Source organism: Scatophagus argus, chromosome 11 (assembly GCF_020382885.2).
Source record: "Scatophagus argus isolate fScaArg1 chromosome 11, fScaArg1.pri, whole genome shotgun sequence".
NCBI lineage: Eukaryota > Metazoa > Chordata > Actinopteri > Scatophagidae > Scatophagus > Scatophagus argus.
In genome coordinates, this window is record NC_058503.1 from 14308613 (window position 1) to 14334921 (window position 26309).

The 26309-nt window shown below is 40.9% G+C and overlaps 2 protein-coding genes across 6 annotated transcripts; one reads left to right on the forward strand and one right to left on the reverse strand.

The window, feature by feature from the left end:
- Positions 1 to 54: 54 nt before the first annotated feature.
- On the reverse strand, positions 55 to 5687 carry ercc1 (excision repair cross-complementation group 1). 3 transcript variants are annotated; one of them, XM_046405233.1, is made up of 9 exons: positions 5191 to 5687; positions 2980 to 3411; positions 2556 to 2659; positions 2220 to 2319; positions 1380 to 1456; positions 973 to 1072; positions 696 to 767; positions 444 to 512; positions 55 to 344 (listed from the first exon to the last, which is right to left on the reverse strand). In XM_046405233.1, exons 1-9 carry the CDS (start codon positions 5203 to 5205, stop codon positions 282 to 284), a joined length of 1032 nt encoding a protein of 343 aa, XP_046261189.1. In that variant the 5' UTR covers positions 5206 to 5687; the 3' UTR covers positions 55 to 281. The 3 variants fall into 3 exon arrangements, with proteins under 3 accessions (XP_046261189.1, XP_046261187.1, XP_046261188.1); XM_046405231.1 differs by lacking the exon at positions 5191 to 5687 and adding an exon at positions 3627 to 3822; XM_046405232.1 differs by lacking the exon at positions 5191 to 5687 and adding an exon at positions 3623 to 3816.
- Positions 4654 to 14834, forward strand: sona (SON DNA and RNA binding protein a). 3 transcript variants are annotated; one of them, XM_046405224.1, is made up of 10 exons: positions 4654 to 4792; positions 6830 to 6925; positions 7183 to 7390; positions 7898 to 7974; positions 8082 to 9911; positions 10297 to 10684; positions 10848 to 11371; positions 11580 to 12067; positions 12222 to 12314; positions 12735 to 14834. In XM_046405224.1, exons 2-9 carry the CDS (start codon positions 6898 to 6900, stop codon positions 12294 to 12296), a joined length of 3618 nt encoding a protein of 1205 aa, XP_046261180.1. In that variant the 5' UTR covers positions 4654 to 4792; positions 6830 to 6897; the 3' UTR covers positions 12297 to 12314; positions 12735 to 14834. The 3 variants fall into 3 exon arrangements, with proteins under 3 accessions (XP_046261180.1, XP_046261179.1, XP_046261181.1); XM_046405223.1 differs by having other exon boundaries at positions 4744 to 4901; XM_046405225.1 differs by lacking the exon at positions 4654 to 4792 and adding an exon at positions 4921 to 5119.
- Positions 14835 to 26309: the final 11475 nt, after the last annotated feature.

Here is a 26309-nt window from a genome sequence, read left to right on the forward strand (position 1 = left end):
ATATAGTAGATCAGTCTTTCTCTCACGCACATAAAAAAAGATATTTTAGTTTCAATATTACAAAGTATTTATTTTCATAAAAAAATGAATTCAACAATACACAAATAATATCACAACGGTCACGTTACAGGTCTTTCTTCACCTCAGTACATTAAAAGTTTACAGTATTCAATTCCGTCCTCTGAAGTGCGTTTATGTGTTTGCACACTGTTCAAACATGATGACAAACTTAACAGGGGTCTTTTTTTAAAAAACATGTCTCGCGTCCTTAGTGAGAATTTTCAGCTGTCTTTTGTCTTCGACTTGAGGAAGGGTTTATGCAGCACATCATGGAGACGCTTTGCCTGCAAGCACAAAATGTCCACATAGTTATTTAAGATATATATAGATAGATATAGAAGATATACAATATATTCATAATGTACACATGTATTTTTACTCACTTTTTGTGGTCCAAGGCCTGGACAGAGAACCAAGTCTTCCTTTGAGGCACTCATGATTCCTTGTACAGACTGTAAAATAAGCACAAAATCCATTATCTCAGTATACTGACCAGACCATTCCCACCAAGAACATCAATACATGACATTCAGCAGAATGAAAAGATTACTTCAGAGTACACCATCAAATCAACACGGATATGTCACGGATACATCATCAATCTAAGGATGAACCTTCCCTGTAGTGGTACTCACAGAGAAAGTGGACAGCAAGGTAATGGCATCTGTCTTGTTTATAGACTTAACAGTGGTCAGGCAATCTGTTACCTAAAAACAAACCAATTTTATCAGCAAAGACTTGAAAAAACATAGCATAACAAATACTCTGATTGCAGATGATCTTCCTCGACGTTCCATCACAATCAGTTGATCACATTGAAATGCCTTCCACTTGTTTAAATTGCTTAAACTATGAAATTAGAAATGCCAATAGGCCTCAAAATCTTTAACTAGAAAGGCTGAATCCACACACCTTTGACAGATAGTTCTTTTCAACTTGCTCCTTCAGTACATCTGCTGGTTTCTTTTCATATGACTTATATGTTTCCAGGTATCGCCCTGCCTCCTCCGGACTGTCAAATGAACATCAAGAAAATATTAGGTTAGGACAGAATAAAATAACATATTACAACAATTACAATTTGATGCTTAAAATATGTAAAGACATTACTTACGTTATTTACCAATTACAAACACAAAGATGCATCACATACACATTTGAAAAACAGAAAAATCAGACTTTATCTTTGAATTAAGTATTTTTTAGGTGAGATCATGAGCACATGGAGACGTAAACATCCAAAACTGATTCCAAGTATCCTCTCTGTTATAACTGTGTGCTGTGAGAAAACTGTTTTCTTCGTCTTCTGCAGGTCTTACCTCCAAGCCAAGATGAGAGTGCAGTCAGCCATGATGCAGATGCGAGCCAGCTCCCTCAGCGCATGATGAGGATCTTTCTGTGATGAAAAACAAATGTCAACAAGAAAAACTACAGTAACTTGCATCGATAGATTTGTTGAACATAGAGACTTCAGACATTTCATCTTGTCAAAGAAGCTACAACACAGGTGGACTTAAAAGAAGGAACTAATGGCTCAGTTCTATTAAGTGTCTCAGTAACAGAGGCACTGAACCAGCACACACAAATGCAGGACTTCCTGGATCACCACATTCATTAATACATCGGTGTGTTTTCAGCTTGTCAAAACGTCTGCTGCGCCACCAGTCCGTCGCCTCAGGCTGAACACTTCAATTACACCACTGTTACCAAAACTAATTAAACTGTGGCAAGATACGCTTGACAAATTAAATGTTCTGCACTGATAGCTTACATCACAGCTCTCCTTTAACAGTTCAGTGTTTTGTGTAGGCTACTGTTCCAATAAGTTAAATATAACATTGCTGAACGTTCCAATCCCTGCTAACAATTTGTAATGGATATTGACATTACCAACCTGAGATGTTGATGCTTAACTCGCTAGCCCATAAAAATGTAGCAGCATTTAATGCATCTACTTTGCTTTTGACAAATTTGCTTTGACGCGTGTGTTTTTACTGTACAGTTTGATAAAATACATGACTAACAACCGGAATACTGTCTTGCAGGAGCTAAAACACCACAGTCCACAAAAACATTGCACTTTCAGCTGTGTGCCTCATAGGACGTTACATGAAATTACCTATAAGTTGTCACTTTCATGCCAATTTCTTTTTACTTACCACATCCACTTGTACCAGTAACACTCGCAGGGTGAAAGTCTGTCCAAGCAGCTTGAGACGGTCATGGATATAGTTTGGATTGAGATTGTGATACCTCAAACTTAAAGACAAGCCCAGAAATAACAGAAAAACAAAACACACACAAGAAAAAACAAGCATTAAAATATGTATAGCCACTTTTGCACATCAATGAAAAAATCTGTGCTCATCAAAAATAATTTACTGCATATGACAACACACTCTTAGTACAACAGGAAACAAAACAAGACACGCATCGTTTCCTCCTCTGTGCACAAACACTTCTTCTCGCATATTTGCGCTATTCTTGAGGCTCACCTGAGGAATAGAGCACAAGTTGTCTGGCCTAAGACATAATCTGGCACAACATCTCCAAACTCCCATGGGACACTTCTCACAAACTTCAGAATGGGATTTCCCCTCTGAAGTGAAGAAAAAGAAAACATCACACAGGTGATCACACCTCCTTGTTGTACAAGCCAACTAACAAGCCTGAAAATGCATGAAAGCAGTTAAAACTGCTCCATGCCCATAAAGAAACAAGCTGAGAGCCTGAAACCTTTGTGGGGAGTAGTATTAACAACCTGATTTAATTAATCTAATTTATTGTGACTCTAAGTGAGACTAACACTTTGGAGAGAATGAATGCATATGGGTGGAGATCACTGGTGATTTTCTGCATAAACCTACACCTGCTACTGTCTAATGCAAGAACAACTGTATGTACACAGTTAAAGCATACCTGCCGAGGACTGACAATAATGCTGCTCCCAGAACCCACTGGTTTGGGACCCAGGTTGAGGTTTGGATCTGAACTTTGACAGTTCCCCTCTTTTTGGTCTGTGCCAGATCTCTGTGTCTCATCACTCTTCTCGACAGCTTTAGATCCACATCCAGTGTCTTTAACACAGTCCTGAACTGTCTCACGTCCTCCTGCGGCAGACGGGACCGAAGCTGACTCACCTTGCTTCAGGTTGCTAACTCCAATACCTTCAGTCCTGAGCAGTTTGGAGGGACTCTCTCTCTGAGAAGGAACAACCACATTGCTTTTACCCTGGACGACGAATTCTGCGTAGCTCAAAGGCTGGGCCAGGGACTCAGAAGCAGGTTTAGCTGAAGATGAAGTTAAAGGGCTTTGTCCCCCTTTGAGTGAAGGCTGAAACTGCGGCTTTGGCTGGAAAACAATCACATTAAATTCATGTTTGAGAATCCACAATCATGGCACGAATCGTATATAACAGTCACGTTTTTGGCAAGCAAAACTTTGTGTTGCTGGGTTGGAAAGCTGTTTCAAATGTTTACATCTGTACTTATCAGTTGGAATGCTAGCTAGCTAGCCAATACATAGCAGCAGTAGAAAAAATATGTTAATTCTGCCAAAATACCGACTGGTGTTCTTTCTCTGGTGAAAGCGGAGTCATCCAGATTGATGTTAAACCTCTTCTTCATGTTTTGTAACTGATAATGACTTTCCAAGTAACAACATGCCACCGTTTACAGAGACTTGTTTTAACGTTCGCGCTACTCTGTCGTCTACTAGCAGGTCGTCTGACAGCAACAACATAACGACTTCCCTTCTGAATCCTCCAAAACAAAAGCACCGAGTCCACAATGATTAATGAGAAATTTTCGTTTCATTTCATTTGTTTTATTTCATACATTTCTGTGTATACCTTCCCAAACAATTTTTTACTAATACATGTAACTCATATGTAACGTTTCATTGTCACGTTGCAATTTAACCTGCAACATATGCAACTTACACAAGTGTGATGTGCAAACTCGAAACCTAGAATGGACTTTTAGGAGACATCTTGTATTCTATTATACCTTTGAAATGGAAAAAAATAATTAGTTCTTCATGTTCATGTTAAAATACATAGATATCGTCCAGGACTCTGATATTTATACACATGCACATACCTGTATTTTAAATTTTCTTAAAAATTTGAATACAGTTTTTGTAAATACCTGTACTTTGAGATTTTAGTTTTGTTTATCCTATCTTTATTAAGTTTATCCTATTTTTTATACTCTGCACTTTTCTCCTTTCTTGGTCGGGAATACTGCATGTGCAATGTCTGTAAAAACAAGAATTTCCCTCCAGGGATTAATAAAGGAATTCTGAAACTCAGTGTAGGCAATCCAAAGTGTTGAAGTGTTTCAAAAAGGAAACAATTCAAATGATCAAACCAAAAGTATTTGGGTGCATGAAAATATGAGTGCAGTAAAACAGTAGTAGTAAAGTGCACAAGTCCCAGTAACGTCGCCCTGTAACATATATACAATATACACTATATACCTATATATAGCATATATACACACCCCTGTATACTACGTAAAATAACAAACATGAATAATAAATAAGACAGCGCAGTAAAGACAAAAACAATAAGTAGATATATAGGCCATTTACTCTTGTTTCATAACCCCCTGAAGTTTGGGGACTGTATTTGCTACTATGGCGCATGGAGTTACCTAGGAGACAGTGACGCCGCCATTCAAACCGCGAAGCATGGCATGTTGGGATACCTTTCCTCATCATGGCGGAGCAGGTAGTTGGCTAATGTTAACGGTTAGCATATTCAGCGATTGTTTGGTTTCACGCATTTTAGCCATCTGGCATTTTCTACAGAGGGACTATAGCCACCGAGCAGAAACCGGGTAAATGGATGTTATGGAATCGTCAGTTGTGATTAGCGAATGAATTTACTTTGTTGAAAAAGTAGCAGCTAAATGTCCTGACAAACTAGCAATACAAGCATGCTAACTTAGCTAGCGGCAATGTCCTAGTTGGTGAACGAGTTGGCTATGGATCTGCGCGTAGGCCGCGGCGTGCAGGCAGCATGTATAGCTCTTACAACTTATACGCCGTCCTCTTGGTAGGCTTGCAATATAGTTTACGTTTTCATAAATAATAGATTTGTAAAAACAGCATTTATTGTTTTATTACCTCGATATCAGTCATTAGCTAGCTGCAGTGATCTGTGAATGAATGTTAAGGCTAGCCTCGGTAATGCAGGCCCGTCAGTGATTATCGTTACCTAACGTTAATGAATTGTCTGTTGCTACCTAAAACTTTTCCCCTTTTCATGCTGTTATCCATGCGCCCTTTACCTAGTTGCATGCAAGTGTTTGCATTTTTGTGTAACGTGATACTTGTGACACTTGAATCGACGGGCAAACTTAATGTTAGCTTACGTTGCTTGAATCTAAAATAACGTGTTGGCAGCCGTACCTTTGATGGCTAGCTTTAGCATTAACAGAAGCGGTAACAATTTTCACGGACGTTAGCTAGCTTGATATTGGTGCGTTGATATTTGTCGATAAGAAACTGTTGCTTTACGTTACATAAACAAAGTCCCCAGAATTACGTTATTTGAGTAAACTGCACGAGATTGTGGCTTCATTGCCAGTGTTTGTGAGCAGCATTGGACATTTTTATGTATTGTGGTGTTAGGGCTGCTGGTGATTCTTAAGTCTTTACGATTGTAGGACGACTGCTTTCTTCAATCAAGGGCAAAATTTGCTTTAAATTTTCATTAGATTTTATTAATTTCATATTCAAATTTTGTTTAAAAAAATCGTGTCAGTATGTTAGTTGCTTGGTTTCTTTTTGTTTGATAGTAGTCCTGCCTCAATGTAGTCTGGGAAACGCTGGGAGGGAGGGATCTGGTTGTTTTGTCTTTGCTGGTTATGTGGTTGACTCCACGAACACTCCTGCATTCAAGTGCTGGTAAACTATGTTTATCTCTTAAACCTAAGGTCACATCTCTGTATTGTCAAGGCAGGTATTTTGCCTTTGGCAACTTTTGGTGCCTGCCGTCTGTTTATTCGTTAAAGAGAGCTGATCTGATCGCAGACACATGCCATGCACCTCCCATTTCAGTTGTGTTACTTTGAATGTTTCAAAATTCTCCACTGGAAATTAACTGAAAACTGTGCTTACACACTATAAGCAAAGCAAAGTGATTCAGTTGTCCTCTCAGTAATGCTGTCAGAATTTTATGTTTTTGTTGAGAGTTTGCTGTAGGTTTATCTAAGTATTGGTATTGTGTGTTCATGGATAGACCAGCTAAACCATCAAGTTGTTTTCTCTAAACTGTCCTGTTGTCTTTAACAAGATACCAAGGTTATACTGTATATATCAGCATTCAAATTTATCAATCTGCTTTAAAGAGGTTTTTGGTTTTCCGCTGAATGACTTCTTTTGCCATGGTGCTGGTGTAAAAAAATGTTCAGCATGGAGATCTTGGTCCTTGCCATTCTTTGTGTCAGTTTCATTCTATTGACACACTGATGCTGCGACTTTTTAAACATGGACCTAATAAGGTGAACTTTTAAAGAAGGGTGTAAATGGCCCCACTCTTCTTGGACCAGAGCAGTGTGATCGGTGCTCTGAGACTGTAGTGGAAACATTTTATCTTATTACGACTAAAGAAAACTGACACAGCCTCACGGAAATATCCTTGTAGTAGGTGCAGATGTAATAAAGGTGGTGATATATACATCATGAAATTTATACTTCATCTTGTGTTGGTGCTGCATTCTGTTTTTTTGCTTAAGTTACAATACGTTTGTTCTCTTGCCAGTGTTGAGTGACGGAGAAGCACACCAGTGACATTAAGAGGGACTTTAGAAAACCAGGGGCACCAGCACAATGGAATGTGCAGTGGACATTCCCTCAGGTGAGTGATGGGTAAAACACAAAGACATTTGTATCATCTAAATTTCGATGTATGTAAATATGGACAAAGCATGTCTGGAAAAAGTGTTGTTAAGATGAAAATCTAACTGCTGACCACGGCCATACAACTGTTTGCGTATGTTGAGCAGTTTACACAGGATTCCTGGGAACAGTGCACAGTACGTTGAAGCGGGTGTTGTATGTGTGACTGATTTGCCTATTACTTGTGTAATGTGACATACTGGCTGCCATATGCAGGTGAGGATGAAGCACCTGAGAAAGATGACATGAATGCCAAAGAAGGGAATGAGCCACCCCATAAGAAAAACAAGAAGCACAGAAAACACAAGAGCAAGAAGAAGAAGAGGAGGAGGAAGGGAGAAAAGGAGAGCAGTTCAGAATCTGGTGCTGACTCGGATGTTGAGCCACCACCTCCACCGCGACCTGTCAGGACCACCAGATCTAGGTCAGAAAATTGACAATTTAAATTGAAATGCACTGTGTAAACCAAATGGATTGTTGTCAGAGACTTGATAGATGTATTCTATTAACATCATGAATTTGAACATTTTATAAAATTCAAGTTAGCAAATAAAATGATTTATGTTACAGTAAGTACACATTTGTTTCAGTGTGCTACTGCATTATTTTTAGGTTGTAACTGATTTACATCATGAAAAGTTAATGTAGGGTGGAATAGGTGGTGTAAGAGGAAACAGGCACTAAACCACATTTTGGCGTACATGTAATAGTCTAAAATAAAGTTTGGAAATACAATATTTTTTCTATGAGAAAAGCTACCAGTCCCACTTAATTGATTTTTATGCTTTCCGAAACAAGATTTACGACCTTACCCAAACTGAAAAACGATATACTTGTGTTTTGTTTGTATTGCTAACCTAAATTTTACACAGTAACAAGGAATAACTGTTTGTACACTTTGCTTTGTGTTTCGGTTTTATTGTGTTTGAAGTGCCAGGCTGGCAGCAGCTGCAGGAGCTGGTGACCATGCTGGGCTGAAGGAAGAGGGCAAAAGGGATGTAATTTCAGGTTAGGAGACCCTCACACAAAAAAACAATCCATATTTCCTTTGAGTAAATAATGGATTACACTGATTTTTCTGTTTATTTATTTTAAATTATCACTTCACCTTGTAGATCGTGTGGATACGGATGGTGACACAAAATCCAAAAAACACAAAAGACACGCTGCTAAGAAGAAGAAAAAGAAGAGGAAGAAAGATGAAAAGCAGGAAAAGAAATCCCCATCTCGCTCCCCATCTGAAAGCAGCTCAGCTTCGGGTTCTGAATCTGAAGGTGAAGGAGGTAAAGGTGCTGGTGATGGTAAATACTCTCCAGCTGCAGCGCCTGACCTGCAAGAACCAGTGTCTAAATTGGTTCCAAAAAGCAAAAAATCGGAGGAGAAAGGAGTTCCCATTCTCACGCAGAAACCTGAATTGCTTGGGGTGAAAAAAGAGGAGATAGTAGACACAGATGTGTCCTCATCTGGAGGGAAGGACAGCAACACCAATGGATCAGAAAAGGATATGAGTTTGCCCTCTGCGGGCCAGGATGAGATAACTCAAACAGCGACAGTTAAGGTTAAGACAGAGAGTAGTCATGCTGATGGTGCATTCAGCCTTGCCCAGGAACTCCCTGACATAATCCCTAAACAGGAAGGTGCTAGAGAAGATCCAGGACTGAAAGATCAGGCCAATTCAGTTCAGAGGGCAAATGTCAAGGAAATCGATTCTTCCAAATCTAGGTCTCCTTCTCCTTCCAGGGGCCTAGACATTAAGAGGTCACCAACACAGCAGTTCGAGGGTCAAGCAGCACCAGTGAAAGGTCGATCAAGAACCCTTTCAAGGTCAACGTCAAAGGGAAAATGTTCTACGACTCCTTTAAAGAGTCGTCAGCTGTCCCGCTCTGTGTCTCGCTCTCAGTCCCCTAAATCAAGGAGGAAGTCACTCTCCCTGTCTCCGAAGTCACCCAAGAGAGCTAGCCGTCAGTCTCGGTCAACCTCTCGCTCTCTCACACCCAAGAAGAAGGTGACAAAGCCCCCAAAGAAATCTAAGTCTCCTAAACGTCGGAGGAGTTCGTCATCTGTTTCCCCAAAGCGACACAGAAGTCCCCACACTCCCAAAAGAAAGGTTTCGCGATCCCCAAAACGCAGTGGACGCAGGTCCCCCTCTGTTTCTCGGTCTCCAAGGAGAAGTCGAAGGTCAGAGTCACGTCCCCGTGGGGGCACAAGATGTTCTAGGACCCGCTCACCCAGGCGAGGTGGTGGAGTTGGCAGGCGTTCACGGTCACGTTCCATCACTAGAACCCGTCGGTCGCGCTCTAGATCAAGACGTGCTGTTCGTCGCTCCAGGTCGCGGTCGTTGGCAAGGCGTGCGGGAGGCAGGCGCTCCCGGACTCGATCCGTGTCTCGGCGTAGGAGGTCACCTCCCCCCAGATCACGCCGCTCACGCTCCCGGTCAGTCCGCAGGAGCAGGCGAACTCGATCACGTTCAGTTGTAGTCCTAAAGCGCAACCGGCGCTCCAGATCAAGGAGTCCTCGCAAACGGACCAGGTCCAGGAGCCCTCCATCCCGGCGGCGTTCTACATCCCGATCACCAGTCAGAAGGCGCTCTCGGTCCCCCGCCAAGAGAAATCGTTCTCCGCCAAGGTCTGGGAAACGCTCTAAATCCCGCTCATTGTCTCGAAGGCATCGGTCAAAGTCACACTCGCCACTACCTGTGAAGACGAGATCCAAATCTCCTAGAAAGAGGGGTCGAAGGTCAAAGTCTAAATCTGTCTCTGCGGGCATAAACAGATCTAAGTCCAGGTCTAGGTCTGAATCCAGTGATGGGCAGTCTGAGAGCTCCTCCCCAGCCAGATCCACATCCTCCTCTCCTGTTAAAGAGAAGAAGCCTTCCTCTCCTAAGACAGAGGAGACAGCCGCTGAGAAGGCAGTTGTAGAAAGTGGAGGACCTTCAGGCACATCAGGTCAGAGCTTTGTTTGTTTTGTTATGTTATATTTTCAAGCAAACTTCAACAACATTAATTGAACGCCTGCCAAAGTTGCTGTATCTGTAAGACTGCAAGCCATTTACTTCAAAAACAAAAAGCTACACTCTCTCTCTTCTCTACAAACTGTCAGTTGTTATTTGTAAAGTAATTTAATGAGTCAAGTACAATACAATCAGCTAGTTTTCAGCTAGTTACAATTAACTAGTTATCATCTTGCTCTTTTTAACAAGCAGTGAGTATTTATTCACCTGTGGCATGCTTGTATCGATCAGTGTCAAATTTTCAACAATTAACACTCAATCCCCAGTAAGAAATGGCCCAATGTGTCTTTATGGCTTGTCATTTAACTTGTGCCATGCAGGTGCGTGGAAACCTGTGCCCTCAGCAGCTGCCCCCAGCCCTCCTGCTGCAAGCTCCTTGGATAAGTCGCCGGTTCAGACGCCTGCACCCAACAATGACAAGGAACAGATGGAGCACGCCAGCTCATCCAACGAACGAGATGTTTCCAGGTCCAGGTCTGGCTCCAGAGAACATGGTACTAGCCCTGAAAAGTCAGATTGTTCGAAATCAGAAGCGTCAGATGAAGAGGAGGATTCTTCCTCTCCCGTTAAAACCCTCCTCAGACTCCTCAGCCCCGTGGTGCAGAAATCCAAGTCACGTTCACCTGCGGATCGCAGGAAACTTTCACGTTCCACTTCGTCGACTCGACGATCTACATCCAAGTCTGCGCCCAGAAAGAAGCAGTCTAGGTTTGTTGTGTGAATGTGCCAATCCTGTGTGTCGGTTCTGTGGGTCCAAGGACTTGAAATTCATCTAATTGCCGCACACATTGCTCGCATTGTACTGCTCTAGTAGCAGTAATCATTAAATATCGTGCAGTATTCATTAATCCTGTCATTCATCTTTCCTCAGGTCCAAGTCTCCAGTGAGGAAAAGAGAATCTGTCTCTCCATCAGAAAAGAGGAAGCGACGGTCTAAATCTCGAAGTCCTGCCAGGCGACGTAGGTCTCGCTCCACTGCACGGCGTAAGCGATCGCACTCCAAGTCCCGCACCAGAACCCACCGGTCCAGGTCACGCTCTCGCTCCCCAACCCGCAAGAGGCGATCCCGTTCGCCCAATGCCCGTGGAAGGAGGAGGTCCAAATCCACAGACAGAAACAAGCGATCTAAGAGCCGCTCCACAGGCCGGAGGAAAAGGTCCAGGTCAGGTGACAGAAGCAGACGATCAAGGTCTCGTTCTTCTGACCGCAGGCGCAGGTCTAGGTCAAGGGGGCGAGGGAGACGACCAGTGTTTCGAAGCCGTTCATTTGACAGACGGGACAGGTGGAAAAGGGAACCTAGCCACTCTCCAGTTCTCATTCTTCGCAAACAGCGCAGGTCAGGATCGAGGACACGACGCAGCACCAGCAAGACTCCTCCACGGCTCACTGAACTGGGTAATGCATCTTGATAGTAACTAATGACAGTCACACCTTAGGCAACATACATATTTGTGATGTTGCATTTGTGAACATTCTTGGTTTCATTTCTTTTCTTTTTTTTTTAATTTTAAATTTGTTAAAAAAAATTGTGTTATGTTTACAATGTTTGTATGCTTAAAACTGTTGTTTCATTACATCCCCTTTTATCTCTCCTCTCCCTCAGATAAGGACCAGTTACTGGAGATAGCCAAAGCTAATGCTGCTGCCATGTGTGCTAAAGCAGGGGTGCCCATTCCTGAGAGTCTTCGGCCAAAAGCCATCCTCCAACTCCCTCTACCTACTCCATCTCCTGCTCCCCTCTCTTTACCTCTACCTTTACCTCTCCCAATGGGCATGGGGATGCCCAACATGCCGAATATGCCCAACATGGGTCCAATGGGTCTACCCAATATTCCAGGAATGCCCAGCATGTCAAACATCACCATGAGTGCCGCTATGGCAAGTATGACAGCAGCTACTATGACAGCTGCCTTGACCAACATGGGTGCCCTAGCGGCCATGCCACCCCTTGCCCCACTTCCTACCATCACTAACAAGCCTCCCCCGTGCCTTGCCCCCCCAACTCCTGCCCTTAACCTGGACCACATTGAAGAAGCTAAGCGAAAGGTCACTCAGCAAGCTAATATACACACCATCAAGGAGCTTACTGAGGTAAATGGGTAGTTGGAGGCGTGATTGTAGAATTTGTATGTATGTTTGTGTGATGAGTGTTGAAGAGTGAATAATGTGGTTATATTGTTCAGTGTTAATGTGCACAGTTGGGCCAACTAAAACTAACTTGTTTGTTTTATGTCTGTTTTTGTAGAAATGTAAGATGATTGCAAATAGCAAGGAAGAGATGGCCGTTGCTAAACCCCATGTCTCAGATGATGAAAGCTAAAGCCACCAAGCTCTCATGGTAAGATTTTCAATCTTCATTCTTTAATTTCTTTGTTAGCTTACATCCTCGTTTGTGTATTGGCATTTTATTAATTTGACTTTGTACGAGTATCAGATTTTTAAAAATTATTGACATGAAATTGTCTTTCCTTTTATATTCTTACCCTTTGGCTTAGCATTTCTAACACATACCTGTAGCATGCAGCATTGCAATGGCTGCAGCTTGTCATTGTCAATTTTATGATAATTACTTAACTGTTCAGACAATTACTCCTTCCTTCAGATGTCCCCACACTAAATTGTTCCTCTGCATATTATGTAGCCAAGATATAATGAAACTGAATGTTGTTCTCTGTTGGCATTAATTAATCAATACAAACAAATGAGACACAATGTCCAAACACACTCTGACCTTTCCTCTATCTTTTTCTGCAAACAGCCAATCCCCTGAAAGGAAAATATATATATATAAAAAAAAAAATAAAAACAACAAAAAATAGATGACCCAACTGAGCCTCATAACCCACCAATAAGAAGACCACCCTAAGTCGTCACAGCTACAACATAAGAGCACCGGCACCAGCCACTGCCCCATTCATCTCTCCAGGTTGTTTCTCTTTGTGTGTGTGTGTGTGTTTGTGTGCGTGCATGTGTGAGAGACTGGCAGACTGTCACATGTGATACCACTGATTAAAAAAACCTGGACACACTGACACGTGTGCACGGTTGTTTGACTGTATAGTGAGAGTGTGTGTGTGTATATAGTGACTTTCAGAACCAACTCCTCAGTGTCTCTGCTTATTTCAGCAGTCACTGTTGTAAAGACTGAAGAGGAAACAAACCAAACTAACTAGTGGCGCAAGTGTTTTTTGTAAAAGATTAGTTTCACTAAATTTGTTTTACTTCTATGCTTTCTTAAAGGATTGTGTTCAGTGGGAACGGCTTCCATGTTCTGCTGTGTTTCCCTCGGCTCTCTCTAGTCCCAGGTTTTATAAACTAATAATGCAGACAAAGTTTTGGTAGATATTCACTTGTTTGTTTTCACGGAGGATTACCACATTGTTGTGAATTTTGGAATAGTATGCCAGGTCAGATTATTTTGAAGGAAGGGAATGACTCAGTATGTTAGCTACAGACAGAAGAATGTTTCCAGTTTTGACTATGACCCAGATTATCACCCCCATTCACAAAACATAACTAAATTCAGTTAGTACTGCCCTGGGTGTGATTTCTTTCCCTCTATTTTAAATGATCTTGTCTTTCAGTTTGAATTTGTTGGGATTTTGTTTTCCTACTTGGAAACATGTTTGCTGTACATTTGAACTTTTCATATGCCACCGTTCTATGCCCTTACGTGCAGTGTTGTGTGTTTATAAATGGCAATTTAAGATGTAAGGAAAGCATACCATTAGTACCTGCTCTGAAATGGATTTGACTGATGGCTGTCCAGGAGATCCCAGGTGTTGGGACCTTGGCAGCAGGTGCGAACCTTCCATAAGCCCAGATTCAGATCACATCTAAAACTCGATTGACTTGAGCTTGAACCACCGAGCCTCAGCCATATCAGCGTAACCGTTTTTTATTTCCTGATTAAAAACAAGAGGGGTGAAAATGCAATTTCTCTTAAACTTGATACTGTAAACGGAGATCATTTACTTGTTTAGAAGGACATTTCACTATGTGACTGAATACATGATAAACATTTGGCTTATTAAAAAAATACAACTTTGCCTTTCTGTTGCTGTTTACATTATTAAAACACAATTTCTGTTGCTTCATGTTTTTGCACTGGGGGATGACAAATTAGTTGTAGAAGACTTACTAGTCCTGTACTGTGATATCGTTAAAGGTTTTTGTGTATTTGACAATCAGATTCTTTGTCTCTATGATTTTTGAAGAAAGAACTAAAACCACATGGAATTTACACGTTTTACAGCTTTGTATTCAAACGGCAAGGAGAGAATTGTTAAGGATATGCGTAATAATTGCAAACACAACGAACAATCTAACAAGCCGTTTTCGTTTAATCCTCTCACATATTCAATATGTGCCTCACGTGTAAGACGTTACCTTACCTGCAGGAGGTAGTCTGAGTGAGCTGTGCCAGGGTAAACGGTGTCTGTGTTTCTGTCCCACTGGATAACTGAAGAACAAAAGACGACATTGGTGCTTTTGGGAAAACTGGCAGGGATGGTGTTTTTCTGGTTTTTAAGGAACATTGCTCACATAACTTGTTTTCATTGGAGAGGTAAATAATTCTGCATCCATCCTTCTTTGTCAGCCTTTCATGCCCAGGGCTGCTTAACTGTGGAAGATAATCTGTGAAGGTTTTGTCAAACTGTAACCATACTGACTACCAAAAGTGTTGGAACTGTTTCATTGATTCCCTCAGATAATTTTTAGCTATTTTAATGACAGAAAAAAGAAGAAAAAAAATGCATTTTAGGAAAATTTTTTTTTTTTTTGGTCGTTTGAGTATGACATCGCTTGCTTTGTACATAAATGTGTTGATGATTATTAAAAACCTCAATGATCTGTATATACTCGTGTCCTTACATTCACTTCAGTCAAGCTCATTGTGTATTACTGCACATTGTCGACTTCAAGGTATGTTATCTTACTGCTAGAAGTGTAAGATGAGTTTAGACGGGACTCAAAATATTTATTACAAATCATACTAAACCTGTTTATCTCACTGATAAACTCATACATTATACATTGCAAGTAGTTTGATGATCAGAAATCATATGGTAATATGTCAAGCTGTCTTTCTGCTTGTTTTAAATCCAAAATATGCACCTCTACATCCCATCTTTTAGGAGGAGGTCTTTCCAAATCAGCAAACTGATTAAAACATATTTTGGTTGAAGTCTGGATTAGGGTGGGCCCATTTTCTGATTGACTTTTTTGCTCACACCCCATTTCACTATCGACGGGGACATAGATTTCAATAGTTATAGTAAATTAGCTTTTGCACTGTTTGAGAGAGCGCATAGTGTTAAAAATTAGATTTTACTGCCTGGTGTGGATGAGGCCACAGAATAAATGTTAAGTGCAATGACACTAGCCGTGTTGTGCATCAGTCAGCAACGAGCGACAGGCCTTTAAGTCTGTAATGAAAGCCTTCAGCACAACCTGACTTGATTTTCCAGAGTGTGTGCTCGTGTGTGGGTAGTTTGTGTGTTTGTCTGTGTGAAAGTACGAGAAGCATAGGTTTTTTATGACATGCCTGATGTGGACTGATGTCACTTTGGTGTTTTAGGGGAACTTGAATAATTAAAATGTCATTTAGGAAAATGTTTTAGGCTGGAAAACACCTGCAGTTACAAAACCCTCCTACAAGTGGTGCACTTTCTCTTTATTTGCACTCGACTTATATTGTGGAAGCCAGGGACTTAAATCAGGCAATTTTGGACATTTTCCATCAACAAAAAGGACCTTAAAAGGCTGTGACAGTGCCATGGATCTCTTTCCTCTTCAAATCAAACAAACAGCAGCGAAGAGGAAATAAAACGCCTGAGTCCTTTTTGTGTCCTACAAAGTTTTCATGAGTTGAAGTGACTCTTTATTTTGTTCGCTTGTTTTGTTGATTGACAAATTTAAACTTATCCTGCCATCTACTGGATGAGAATAAATGCAGTGCCTTTTGCAGAATTTCTGTTTTTAAGATTTAAAGGAACCACATAGATTGTTTTTACTGTCAACATTTTCTGTTGAATTTTAAGCAGTGAATGCAAATCCATACATGCAGCGTATAACGCAATATTTGTAGGTGCACATGCTTTCATGCTTCTTCTCTCAGAACAATACCTTCATGGCAACCATAACAAAATGGCAAACGTTCAGCTGCTCTAATTTTGAACAAGGACCCAATAAAGAAGCAGTTATTAAACGCAAATGAGTGAAACGCGAGCATGCTGATAGTGATGCAAAAAATAAACCCCCAGTACATACATATGGCTGGAGAACACCTTTATCAGCTGCGTTACATGCAAAAACTGTCTTTTCTGTGTAACTCTTCCCTCTTTCTTACAACAAATGTGACAGGGGAGGCTGAAGTCACATATAAATCCTGGATAAGGATCAAGAAAAGTCAGAAGATCCTTCTCTGCTGTCTGAAAAAACAAATCAGAGTAACCTCCCTTCAGCATAAACATAAAGTACGTAACGTTCACATTAAAATGTCCCGTCCCTTCCATCCCTCTGAGGATTTTCGTACAGTTCAAGAAGACAACAAACAAGAAGAAGGAAAAAAAACCCCAGTAATAAATATCTTAATTAGAAATGCAGAGACAGTTTTTTGATTCTGCTTCTAGTTTCCAATATTGCTCTCTTAATTAGTATGTGTGGGTTGGGGTTGGTAATCTACATTTACTGCAGTCTCTGAAACAGTAACGGTGTTTATATATTCTGGACTCATTATGCTCATTCAAGTTGTGCATTGTAATTACATTAATCAGTAATTATAGTGGCAAGTCATCCTGTCAGTGTCCGCATGTGCGCTTGTTTACACATAGCGGTCACGTTTGCATGTATTAGTATGTGGGATGCATTCCGAGCAGCTAGTGAGTCATTGGATTTTGCAGATCAATGGCTGTCGGTCGATGGACGGCTGAGTGCTTTGCAACGACCACCCAATCCAAGCACTCTGGCCACTCTGTCAGGCAGCCAGGAAAGGAGGTCACGTACACAAATTTCCTCTCCCCCCTCCCCCCCCCTTGCTTTCCATTTTCACAACACACTTTTCACTCACAACTTGCTTCACACACACACACACACTGGATAAGCCGATGAATTCAGCCCGTGGTGGAGTTCTGGATCAGAGTGGAACTTGTTTCACCACAATGTGAGGCAGACTAACGAAGACAACAGAGACAGCCAGGAGAAAAGGAGAAAAGAGGATTTGAAAGAAAATGAGAGGCTCGACAAGATAAAAGCTGACGAGAGGGAAGACAAAAGAGGAGAGGAATCTCGGAAACAAAAGACAAAATAAGATGCCGAATTTTACTGAGGAGGATTTGGAGCACTGCCCGCAGAAGCAAGAGAGCTGTGTATGTTACTGTGAGGGTCCATGTACTGGTCAGAGGAGTACAATAAAGGTTGTGACTTTGCCTGTACTTGTCGGTTCATTGTACTGTCAAAACTGTGTGTGTGTGTGTGCACATTTCGGTTCAAGCGTGTGTGTAAATGTCCTTGACAGGATGGAGTCATACTGAGCCAAAAGTGTGTGAAAGCAGGAGAGTCTGCTGCAACATTAGTATGTAAACTTGTGTGTCTACATGATTGAAGACACACATGTTGCATGCATGTATATTTCATGAGGGCACTGGGAAGGAGAAACTTAATTTATGGATGAATGAAGTTTAACCCATCTAAAATATTCATGCAAACTGGAAAATAAAAGTCCAATTTCAAACTATTCTTCTCGTTTTCCATCCCAGATCGACAATTTAAATATGTATAAGTTTGCAAACTTGCTAAGAATATTAAAATGTTTAAGAAATTCGTCTCCTGATTGTTGGCTAACATCTAAGAGCTCGAATGCTGTAAGGTTGCAATAACAGGACACAACATCTGAAAGCTTGCAACTTTAAATTGATGAATTTAAGTGGATTAGATTAACTGTTTGTTTCCATAAAACTAACTGTCTGCCATTCAGTCTGTTTGAATTAGAACTGAATTACATTTTGAACCAGTACATGGGTCATTTAGGAGAGCTGCTCTCATCTTGGTTTGCCACACAGTACAGCACATTTATTTATCCAAAGCCTTAATCCTAAAGAAATTCTGCAGTTCTTGACGTCAGAAGGGTTGAGAGTGGGAGGTGTTGATGAGGCGGGAAAGGAAAAGAAGGAGGTTGGGAGCTTTTACACAGACTAAGCTGAGAGGACACAGGGTCAAGAGGGCAGGCGTTTGGGCAGTAGGAGGTGAGTGAGGGTTTGTGCCTCATTGGGACAGAGGGGTGAAAAAGAAGCCAGAAAATAAGATGAAGAGGTGGAGTTGTTGTCAGCATGTGGGTGGGTAAATGAGGATGTTTTCCAAGTTGCTCACTTGCAATCCAGAATCTATCAATCTAGAGAAAACAGAATCAAGTATCTAAGGCTGCCAGCTGTCTGTCATCTTCTGCTTCTACATGCCGTTAAATCGTTTGTGTGTTGCGTATCTGATTTTATTTCCAATGTACACATTGCGTAACTGAAATGTGGTTTTTAGTCATCTTAGCTGGACGTGGGTCATCGAACTCTGATCACGAGGGCGGAGGAGACGCTGGCCGCTGTCGCAGAGCTGACCTATGAAGTCAGCCACAGAGACGAATGAAGCACGTGTTGGTGTGAATGATGAGAGCATTGAGGTAGTACAGTGTATTGTGTGTGTGTGTGTGTGTGGTTGCATAGACTCCAAGTGATTCATTTATATAGGGAGAGAGTGTGTGTTTCTGTGAGTCAGACATCATAGTGTGTGTGTGTGTGTGTCAGGTTGTGTGTTTCTGTGTTCAACAAACACAGCAGCAAGGTTGTGTGCATGTTTGTGTGCACGTGTCCTCTTTGTCTCCCTCTGTGTGTGTGTGTGTGTGTGTGACAGCCGCAGGAATGTGTATGTTAGTTCCAGTCCATTGCTCGAGAATGAGAGCAGAGGTATAGTGTGTGTGTGTGTGTGTGTTGTTTGTCACAGGAATGAAGGGAGAACCCATGATGACGTCCACAAAGATCAAGGTAGATCAAGGTTAATGTGTGTGTGTGTGTGTGTGTGTGTGTGTGTTGCCTGCAGGGAAGGAAAGTTCCCCTTGTGTCTACACTGATTAACATAGCATGTGTTCAAACATCAAAGGTGAGACTCAGTGTTAAAGCCTCTGTTGTACCACATATTCACCTGATGGTGGGCAGCAAAATTTAGTTTTTTTTCATATATATTGTTTAAATCAAATAATAATCTTAATTAATGATATTCCCTGCATAAGGTAATTAAGTGCCACAAATCCCGCTGGGTGTCACCTGAACCATCATCCCATAACTACAACCACACACCACTCAGTAGGGCTGGGTGTTGTTTAAAGAATTCCCAGTTAAATTACCATTGAAGTAGTACTGATACCAAAAGACTACTTCATTTGTTATCTCCATCACATCATGCTTGTCATCAGCACACCACAGATCGTGTGTATCAAAGCTCCTGCGATAATGGACCTCTCATTAAATCTAAAAACACTTCTGGTGATTGGCTGCAAGCAAAAACACATCTGGCTACAAAATGGGTGGAAATAAGGTATTGTTTGACTGGAGAAGTTTTGATGCCACTTGGTAGAGGACACTGGGGACAGTTGTAACAGGGAGAATATTAATGCATACTATGCATTAATATTACAAGTATTGTTTTTATATTCAAATTACAGTCCAGTTTTCTCAAATGTCAATTTTGCATAATGAATATCTATACTGACAATAGGCAAAATAAGTTAAGTTAAGTTAATTGCCTCATAAATTGTTCCATTCTTCCTATGTCACTGAAAGCCTACTGTATTTTGTATCCGTTTGAGTCTGTGACATGTGCACATAAGGCCTACTCATCTAGACAAATCTATAATTGTCATCTGATCAAAGCCGAAAAATAAATAACGCTGTGATATAATTATAACTTGCATTTTTGATAATAATCCTTTCATTCACACTGAAATATATTGTATTTGTTACATGTTGCAACCATCCCCAAACAATGTTGCAACTGTCCAAGGGCCCGTGGTCTGTTGCAACATCTGACTTCTTACTTTCAAATAGAAATTGTGAAGAATGTACTTTCTATAATCACCTTTAAATGGTTTTGACTATTAACAGACAGATGTAAGTTTATTGTATAAAAATTTGGTTTGTCTAATCCAAACCGTCTCTGAGTAACAGAGTCAAATGCAAAAAGTGTTGCAACTGTCCCCGGTCTCCCCTACTGGCTTATTTCGATCGATATTTTAAAGGTATTGAATACCGATACCCGGCCCTGCCTCTCACACAGCTATAGCTGTGTGTGCATGTGTGTGTCATACATACGGGATGTTTCAGTCCAGTGCTCACACTTAAGCCCATAACCTGACTGTTGAGATGTGTGTATGATAGAGTCATGAACGTTCCAGGCCATCGCCCATGTTAGACCATGAAGAGTGTGTGCCATAGTCACAAAACGATGTAAGGTCGTGACACAACAAGGTAGAACAGTACATCCGTGTGTGTGTGTGTGTGTGTGTGCAGGCAAGCAAGATCCAGTTCATTGCTCCTGCTGACGTGTCCAGCCAAAGCATCAAAGCAGAGTAGTGTTGTCGTCTGTACATGTGTGTGTGCGAGTGTGCAAGAGCAAGAGCAGGCAACACACACAGCAGTGAATACACAACACATATGAGCAGTCCCCCCCCCCCCTCCCCCAAATGACTACAATATGTAGGCTGGTAATCTATTCTGATTGCTTATAAAATACTCACAAGACCCAATGAACTGCCTGCTAGGAAAAACACCATCAATTAGCGTCCGTTAGCAATTCAGAGGTTATCACAGTAAGCCTACAGGCTGCTAGAAAAATATTGAACGATGTAAGAGTAAACGACACATGGGGACTGAAATATCCATGTTTCACATCTCACCCACCTGCAACAGGCTAATCAAATATTGAAATCTGCAACTGGCTGATCAAATATTCATACTTGCCACAGGGCTGTAAAGTACTCACACTGGCTTGTTGAGTGGTCTCCCTGGCTCACCGCGAGATCACAAGTTCTATTCCTGGATAAACTAGTGTAATCTTTAATTATAATCTGAATCCTCTCAGCTCACTCATTCAATAGTGAGCCCTCACAGTGATGGTATCCTTTGTATTGTGGCTTGTGGTTTTTCCATTTCATCAAAAGGGATTGGAAGAGAGATTGGAAAAAAAAAAAAAAATCATCGTTAGCGTGTTGCATTTCTAAATTAGTCTTTAAATGAGGCCTGTAGAGGGAAAGTTGAGGGTGTTTTTCCTTTGTACCTTGGCTTTATTAGGCACTACACATCAGGGAGAAATAAGAAAGATGAGAAAGACAGAGGGGATGAGATGACTAAGGTAATGAGACAGACTAGACTTGAACCCACCTAATGAATCCATAGTGACTGGTTTTGCATGCTGAATACCTGCACGGAGCTATTATTTTAGTTTCATGTCTTGGAAAGTATATCCTCCCCTAATCCTATCTAGTACATCTTCTCATGGACAAGAGGCTAGCGCTTGTGACAGGGCAAGATGCAAACACTAATGGTGTCCTCCTCAGCTGAGCTGTAACAGTAGCTCGCTTGGTCCCTTTGTCCCTTTAACTTAACCTATCAATCCATCCCCATTCAATCCAGTCCTGTCCTGTCCCGGCCTAACCTAACTTTCCAGGTTGTTAAATGTGTGTGGAAGTCACATCTTAATCTTTTATAGCTATTCACCAAAAAGCACCCACCACCGACTGCCTGAAAAGCTTTGTTGTAATTTGATATACAACATACTGCATATTTTATACTTGTAAAGTATGTTACGAGAATATAGTCGATAGCAAAGGTCCTGAAATGTTTTCTGTGTGCAGCAGAAATAACAATGGTCTCTGCACTATCCCACTTCTTTTCTCAATGGACTGCACTTAGAGCATTTTAGTCATGCAAGGTGTTAAACGCTGACTCACTTTCACCAAACAGCAACAAACATTTTCACTCTGCTGCTGTCCCAAGACTTTTACCTATGACTGTACTTGTACACATTTTTATACATGACAGCTCTTTTAGCGTTAACTCACTGTACCCTAACGTAGCAAGACAGCCAAGAAATGCATGTTTTTGCCCACCGATGCATGCATTAATTATGATTTCCATGCAAAATAGATTAGAGCTGCAACTTCATTGAGTGTCTGAGGCAGTTGTGGCTCACATGACTTCTCCTCCAACTCCAGTCCATCTGAATCGAGTCCACCATCATCAACATAAGAAATAAAAAACAGATAATTTATGACATTATATGCCCCTCATTTAGTTGCTTTGATTTTGAGGTGGATATTACTTCCCGTATCAGGAGGTGACAACTTAGCCGTGCTGGTGAAATGTTAAACTTTTGTCATTTTTACTTATATAGCATGCTTTGTTTGTATGGATTTAGGTATACACATTCCCAATTATCACAACTAAAAAAATAAATAAAAACCTCAGGATATGAGACAGACATTATAGTGTGTAGTGAGTGCTACACTTTGAGTCAGACCAGCTCTTATGTCTACACACCCCTTAAAACTGTTTCCAACAACACTGTGAGAGAGGACAGTAAGTCTGTCGTGTCATTCTTCTGCTTTACTGCAGGGTATGTTTGACTTTGACAATACAAGGACCCGTCTTTTAACTTGTCTCCCGTCGTTACCCAGCGTTTGCCACTTTTGAGTGCTCGTCGTGCGACATCAATGACCCGTTTTTTGTTTTCCTAGAAGCAAACTCACAGTGAGTCTTATGTCTGTATTTCCTTGACTTTCATTTGTCAGAAAAGATGCATTAGTATGCACGATGAATGAAGTATCCAGCGAAGGCACAAGTTTCAAATGTAACACAATTTGTTGGATTTCTTTGCTTCAGGTTTTGCTTTCGTCACTTTTACTTGAACTGTAGATGCAAAACTGTTGCTATGGCTCTTTGCCATTGGAAATTCATGGAAGTCTGTTCATATTTGATCAAATTCATACATTATACAGAGAAATAGATGTGAAAAGACGAGAAAGTCTTCTCTGTACTCAAATTTTCCTCTAAATCCTCTTCAGTTAGAATAGGAAGGCATGCATGAATATGTCAGTCCCTCTGATATGGGACTAAATCTTAGTCAGCAGGTGTTTTCACAAGTAAAGAGCGTTGGTCCCAGGGTTTTAATTTGAGAGCTCTTATCTGTATCTGTGGAACGAGTAATTCGCTTTAGAGGCTGTTATCGACCTTCTTTGGCCCTGAAGTGTCATGCTTGTTAGCCATCTGACAAACAGTCTATGACAAATGGACTCCTTAAGTGTCGATGGGGTGTAGCACATGCAATACCAACAGGAACTCTTTTCTGCTTTTTATTTATGAAATCCTCTTCTGCATCCCCTCAGCTTTCGTTCTAAAGTGAGCACACGCTGAAGTGCCTCTATGTGAACATGCATGCATGAGTATTTGTGTGCTGACGCTGCTCATCTCTCTCTCTCTCTCTCTCTCTCACTCAGTTCACTCAGATTAATTCAAAGATGCTTTATTGGCATAAATGTGGATGACGCATTATTGCCAAAGTTATATTACATCATGAAATGCATTTTCATATGAAAAAACAGAGATAAATCATCGCGAGATTACAAATATTTTAAACACTCTCTTTGCTCAAGTTCGAACCCCGGTTATGCTGCTCGTTATGGTTCCACTTCACTTCTGGGGTTGCTAGGTTACCACAAACATGTGACACATCAATGGCGGTGCCTCTTGGAGTCTTCATTTTAATAGCTTGAACAACCCCACCTGTAAGTTTGTCACATCATATGATAAAAAGCTGTTAATAGTTTATTAATCTTTAAACTTCTTCTTACTGTTCTTTTAAAAAAAAAATATTTTCATTATACTGACAAGGAAGCAGGATGGCCTCTTTCCAGTTGGGCTTATCGCTGTGTTACGGGAAAATTACCATCAATCCCTGCTGCCTCACAGGCCAGAGTTCACTCTGATCTGTGACTTAATTTATGAGGGAAATAAGGGAATGACCAGTGAGTGGCAGCTCAATTAAATAGCTGGAAAAAACGTCAGTGGAAATCCATTTTGCTCTACTTGATGCATGTGATGGATAACTTGCGCAGAAAATAAAAATAGCAATTAAAGTGTAGCGAATATTTTACACGCCATGTAAAACTCACATGTATGACGTTTTTCTGTCATGTATTATTTTTTTAGCAGCTGCTTTTGGTGATTAATGCATCTACCTATACCAAAAACCCTGGTGGAAAAAGTTGTGGAATATTTCTCTTTTTTTAAATGTTATTATGTTTTAAGCAACTGAAATGAATTGCTGAATAAAATGTAGGTTTGATGAATTGGAGCATTGATTATTTTTCAGTGACACCTCATCAAGGTAAGACTTTGTACGTTTTTATTTTTAGATTTGTTTTTTCTTTGTTCCTGTGTCCCGGCTGTGACTGTGAAAACTATTTCTGTGTGTGTCTCCAGGCATGAGCTTTTTTTCTCTTCGCATGTCTGCACAAAAACAGAACGTGCAACCTGCAGAAAGCCATTTCGTACATTACACGTGCATACATATTGCACATTTTGAATCTGGATTCTGTGTTATCATGAGTTCACTTGTGGTGTGTGTGTGTATGCGTGTGTGTTCATGTGCTAGAAGGGAAGGTAAGCCACTGACAGGAGTGTGGGTTGCCGTAGAAACATCACACTGAGGCAGAGCTCATGGCCACATTGGAGATGATCATTTATTGGACAAAAAAGGCCCCACTTTCTCATTTGCTGAAGTGCTATGCTCAGATTGTGCTTGTCGGATCAAGGTTGGTGTAGACACACACACACTAATGAATACATTAAACTGAGGGCAAGTACCAGCAGCATTGATCACTGAGCTTCACCTCTCCAGAAAGGTCATGAACACAAACCTTGTGTGTTTCTAAAGAATTTTATCTCTTACTCCTTTGATGTGCTACTTTATGTGCTACTTTTCTCCAGTATTTTATCTTTTAGTTGTTTTACATTTGTTATTTTATTTTTTTGACTGATTATTCTCCTGCCATCTTTATTTATTACTGTGTATATAGCACTCTGTAATAATGTGCAATAATGTGATTTTGATACTAATGCTTTAGATGATGACAGGCATAAATCAGTTACTGATAATAGCTTAGGTATTAGGTGATTTATGTATAATATGATTCTTTGCTGATGAATGATTAAGTTTGTGACATTCAGAATACCTCATCAGCGTCCAGTCTTCCCGTTTGAGAAACGCTGAACTAAACAGCCACACTGACGAAAAGTCTTTCTCTCAACAACAATCAAAATTATGACAGTAATTATGTTGGAACGCTGCTTAAGTAAACACAGCAGGAGGCGTGTAGCTCCTGCATAATTTCATACTGATTTGACAAATTGGAGTTGATGCACTGTTTTCTACACAGGGAATTGAAACACAGACTCACAGTCACGGCACAAAGCTTGACAGAGAGATGACAGAGACGAGCACCAGAGAATGGAGGGATCTTCGAGTTAAGCAACAGGATTTTACCGGCACTCCAGGAGGCTTTGTCGCCCAGCAGTCCCTCTCTGTCTCTTGATTGAACATCTGCTGTATCAATTCAGGGGGCCAGAGCGCTGCTATTTGTGGCTCAGAGGTACCTTTGGCAATAAATCTCCTGACACAGATAAAGAGAGAGATACATGAACACATTAACACACTCAAGAACACAACCCTTTCACGTCGCACTCCCTGCTTCAATCTAGTGTTCTTGTTGGATGAGCTCAAGCTTTACCTCACACACGTTTGTGGATATGTACATGCATATTTTGAAATAGAGATGCTCTGCTCCCTGAGCAATGAGAGGCTTTTTTTTCTCTATTTGATGTGAGATGACAGCAGGAATCCCCTTTCGGCCTGTGATACGTGGACATCAATTTCAGGCACTGTGGGTTTACATGGGCAGCACTTCCTGCAACTCGAGACAAAAACAAAATTACTATCACTAGGTTTTGAGGTACAACATAAAAAAATGATATAGGTTGCAGGTCTGACAGAATTAGTCAAAAAATGCAAATGCAAATGCAAAAAAACCCTCATATGATAAATGCAGTTTATTTGTTATTTGTCCACTTTTGGACCAATATATAAGACACCAACCAATCAGTCCAGCTGAGTCAGTTGGTCAGTCAGTCAGTTGATCAGTTAATCAATAAACTCATGATGGAGTCATGAATCACTGCTCATATCTCTGCTTTGTTCAGCTATTTAGTGAGTCAACCAAAATGGAAATTCAATC